This window comes from Etheostoma spectabile, chromosome 5 (assembly GCF_008692095.1).
Source record: "Etheostoma spectabile isolate EspeVRDwgs_2016 chromosome 5, UIUC_Espe_1.0, whole genome shotgun sequence".
Taxonomy (NCBI): Eukaryota; Metazoa; Chordata; class Actinopteri; order Perciformes; family Percidae; genus Etheostoma; species Etheostoma spectabile.
In genome coordinates this window covers 38,174,953-38,178,937 of record NC_045737.1, presented here as the reverse complement: position 1 = coordinate 38,178,937, position 3,985 = coordinate 38,174,953, and the positions used below count along the sequence as shown (strand labels likewise).

At 48.0% G+C, this 3,985-nt stretch overlaps 1 protein-coding gene across 1 annotated transcript in view; it reads right to left on the bottom strand.

The window, feature by feature from the left end:
• Positions 1-3,763: 3,763 nt before the first annotated feature.
• usp34 (ubiquitin specific peptidase 34) overlaps positions 3,764-3,985 on the bottom strand; it is a gene marked incomplete in the record, with an annotated part of 152,736 nt that continues 152,514 nt past the window's right edge. The window contains 1 exon segment of the mRNA XM_032516524.1: positions 3,764-3,873. Coding sequence (XP_032372415.1) covers positions 3,764-3,873 — 110 coding nt within the window.

The window sequence follows — 3,985 nt, the reverse complement described above, 5'->3', positions numbered from 1 at the left end:
ATAGAGCAGGTCTAGACCACACTCCATAATTTACAGATAGAGCAGGTCTAGACCACACTCCATAATTTACAGATAGAGCAGGTCTAGTAGTTTCCTCCAGAGCAAGCATTAATTTGGGGCATTTTTTCAGTGTTGAGTGAAATCAAATCAATTTTTAATTGAAATATCAGGAAAGTGCCAATTTAACAATGTCGGGCTTCACTTGGACAAGAAGTGGCTCGAGAAGGTCCAGGACCCAAGTAAATCCAGATGTGGACTATGTTCTCAGATCATTGACAGCTCTAATACCGGCGGAGCAGCGCTAGCTAGCCATGCTAAAGGAGCAGCGCTAGCTAGCCATGCTAAAGGAGCTGACCACCAGACTCAAGGCACAAGACAAGGGACTATCTCCAATCCAAGGGACAATCTCTATCTCCAATGTTGTATCTCTATGTCCACTCCAAGGGACTATCTCTAATGTCCAATCTCTATCTCCAATCCAAGGGACTATCTCCAATGTCCAATCTCTACCTCCAATCCAAGGGACTATCTATCTCCAATGTCCAATCAATCTCCAATCCAAGGGACTATCAATGTCCAATCTCTATCTCCAATCCAAGGGACTATCTATCTCTAATGTCCAATCTCTACCTCCAATCCAAGGGACTATGTCCAATGTCCAATTTCTAACTCCACTGCAAGGGACTATCTCCAATGTCCAATCTCTACCGCCAATCCAAGGGACTGTCTCCAATGTCCAATCAATCTCCAATCCAAGGGACTATGTCCAATGTCCAATCTCTACCGCCAATCCAAGGAACTATCCATCTCCAATGTCCAATGTCTAGCTCCAATGTCCAATGTCTATCTCCAATGTCCAATCACTATCTCCAGTGTCCAATATCAATCTCCAATCCAAGGGACTATCTCCAATGTCCAATCTCTACCGCCAATCCAAGGAGCTATCCATCTCCAATGTCCAATCTCTAGCTCCAATGTCCAATGTCTATCTCCAATGTCCAATCACTATCTCCAGTGTCCAATATCCAATATCTATCTCCAATCCAAGGGACTATCTCCAATGTCCAATCTCTACCGCCAATCCAAGGAACTATCCATCTCCAATGTCCAATCTCTAGCTCCAATGTCCAATGTCTATCTCCAATGTCCAATCACTATCTCCAGTGTCCAATATCCAATATCTATCTCCAATCCAAGGGACTATCTCCAATGCCCAATCTCTATTTCCAATCTGATGTCCAATCTCTCTACCCAATCCAACGTCCAATCTCCATCATTGAGTATTATCAATATCAGTAAAATGTCAAAACTGGTCTCATGTGCCAGGGTAGCTCACCTGGTGCAGCGTGCGCCCATATATAGAGGTTTACTCCAGGTTCGAGTCCGCCCTGCGGCCCTTTGCTGCGTGTCATTTTGTCTCTCTCTACCCTTTCATGTCTTCAGCTGTCCTATGAATAAAAGGACTAAAATAACCCAAAATATCATCCTTTAAATATGTAAAACTGATCTGAACTTTCATGCTTGAAATTTAACAGAACTCGAATGTTTAAATGTCACTTTTTGTTTGGTTTTCAGACAGTTTTTATTCTAAATTTCTGGTCTTTGATGCCGTTGAGTGTAAATAATGACGCAGCGCTGCAGGAACACTGGAATATAAACTGTCTGTCTGTGTTTCAATCTGTAAAAAAAAACCATTAAACCAATTGAGTTTCATGTCAGTTTGGAATTTTTGTAATATTTGCAAAAGTATTAAATAAAAAAAGACTTTTTGCCATTTTAGTATTTTGTAAATCTAAATAGTTCCAAAAATATATATATATATATATATATATATATATATGTGTGTGTGAGTGCAAAAGGATTTTAACGCGCCAACATTATTCCGGTTGTGGACGGTGGATAATCAATCAATCAATCAATCAATCAATCAGTTATATCAGCCAACATGTAGGAGAGGAGAGGGACAGAGGACAGCTGTCCCACCGGGGTCACAAAGGACACGGGAGACATTTTGTTTGTCCTTCTCCACCGTCGGAGTCGCTACTTGCCGACCCTAATTTAGTCGTAATCAGATCCGAGTCACTCTTTCACTCGCTCTACCACACACACAACACACACACACACACCACACACACACACACACACACACACACACACCACACACACACACACACACACAAACGAAGCACACAGAGACACAAACGCAGCTATTCTCAGACACAGACACACAAAAAAGACAGTCACACACAAACACACACACCAAGAGACACACACAGACAGACATACATACATACATACAAGACACAGAAAGACACAAAGAGAGACACAGACACAGACACACAGACACACACACATACACACACACACACAAAAGCACACAGAGACACAAACGCAGCTATTCTCAGACACAGACACACAAAAAAGACAGTCACACACAAACACACACACCAAGAGACACACACAGACAGACATACATACATACAAGACACAAAGAGAGACACAGACACACACAGACACACACAGACACACACATAGCTATTATGCTAGAACAACGCTGACACCAACCCACAAGTAGGAATCCTCAGACCAGCGAAGGCTGCGAGTACAACTCTAGACCCTTAAAGTTTAGATGCTACTTGTAGTATTTTCCTACTTTAAGTTTTTTAATCAGTACCTTTGCGTGTACCGTTACTTCCGCTACACGGTCAGTCGGAAAGGTCCAACAAAGTACAAAAATCTTTGAGGACAAAAATTTAAACTAACAGGTTATGAGCTGTGACACATGATGATTTCTGCCTATTGTCACATTAAAATGCAATAAGAAAACAATTGTAGCTTCAGTAATACTGAACCCTACGGGACCCGACGGCTTTGGTCTTCATGTCTTTCATTTTACCCCTGGCTCCTGGTCCCTGGCCCCAGGTCCCTAGCCCCTGGCCTCTGGAACCTGGCTTCTGGTCCCTGGTCCCTGGCCCTTGGCCTCTGGAACCTGGTCCCTAGCCCCTGGTCCCTAGCCCTTGGCCTCTGGAACCTGGTCCCTGGTCCCTAGCCCTTGGCCTCTGGAACCTGGTCCCTAACCCCTAGCCCCTGGTCCCTAGCCCCTGGTCCCTAGCCCTTGGCCTCTGGAACCTGATTGATCCCTAACAGCCCCTGGTCCCTAGCCCTTGGCCTCTGGAACCCTGGTCCCCTAACCGGTCCTAGCCCTGGCCTCTGGAAATGGCCTGGTCCCTAGCCCTTGGCCTCTGGACCTGGTCCATAGCCCCTGGTCCTAGCCCTTGGCCTAGGAACCTGTCCCTAACCCCTAGCCCCTAGCCTGGTCCCTAGTCCCTGGTCCCTAGGCCCTTGGCCTCTGGAACCTGGTCCTAACCCCCTGGTCGCTAGCCTTGGCCCCTGGTCCTACCCCTGTCCCTAGCCCTTGGCTCTGGAACCTGTCCCTAGCCCTCTGGTCCCTAGCCCCTGGTCCCTAGCCCCTGGTCCCTAGCCCCTGGTCCCTAGCCCTTGGCCTCTGGAACCTGGTCCCTAACCCCTGGTCCCTAGCCCTTGCCCTGGAACCATGGCCCCGGGTCCTAGCCCTTGGCCTGGAACCTGGTCCCTAACCCCGGTCCCTAGCCCCTGGTCCCTAGCCCTGGTCCCTGCCCCTGGTCCCTAGCCCTTGGCCTTGGAACATGCCCGGCCCTTGGCCTCTGGAACCTGGTCCTAACCCCTGTCCTACCCCTCTGGACTGCCCCCTGGTCCTGCCCTTGGCCTCTGGAACCTGCTGTCCCTAGCCCCTGGCCTCTGGAACCTGGTCCCTAGCCCTTGCCTCTGGAACATGGCCCTGGTCCCTGCCCTGGTCCCTAGCACCCTGAACCTGGCCCCTGGAAACCTGGCCCCCTGGCGATCAGCCTAGTTACAGGCTAAGTGAGTAAGGTGTGCGCTTTTAAAAAGATGTCAGTCAAAGGTACTTGTCGGGTTCAGGGTGAATTCTTTCGGGCCCGGGCTTAAC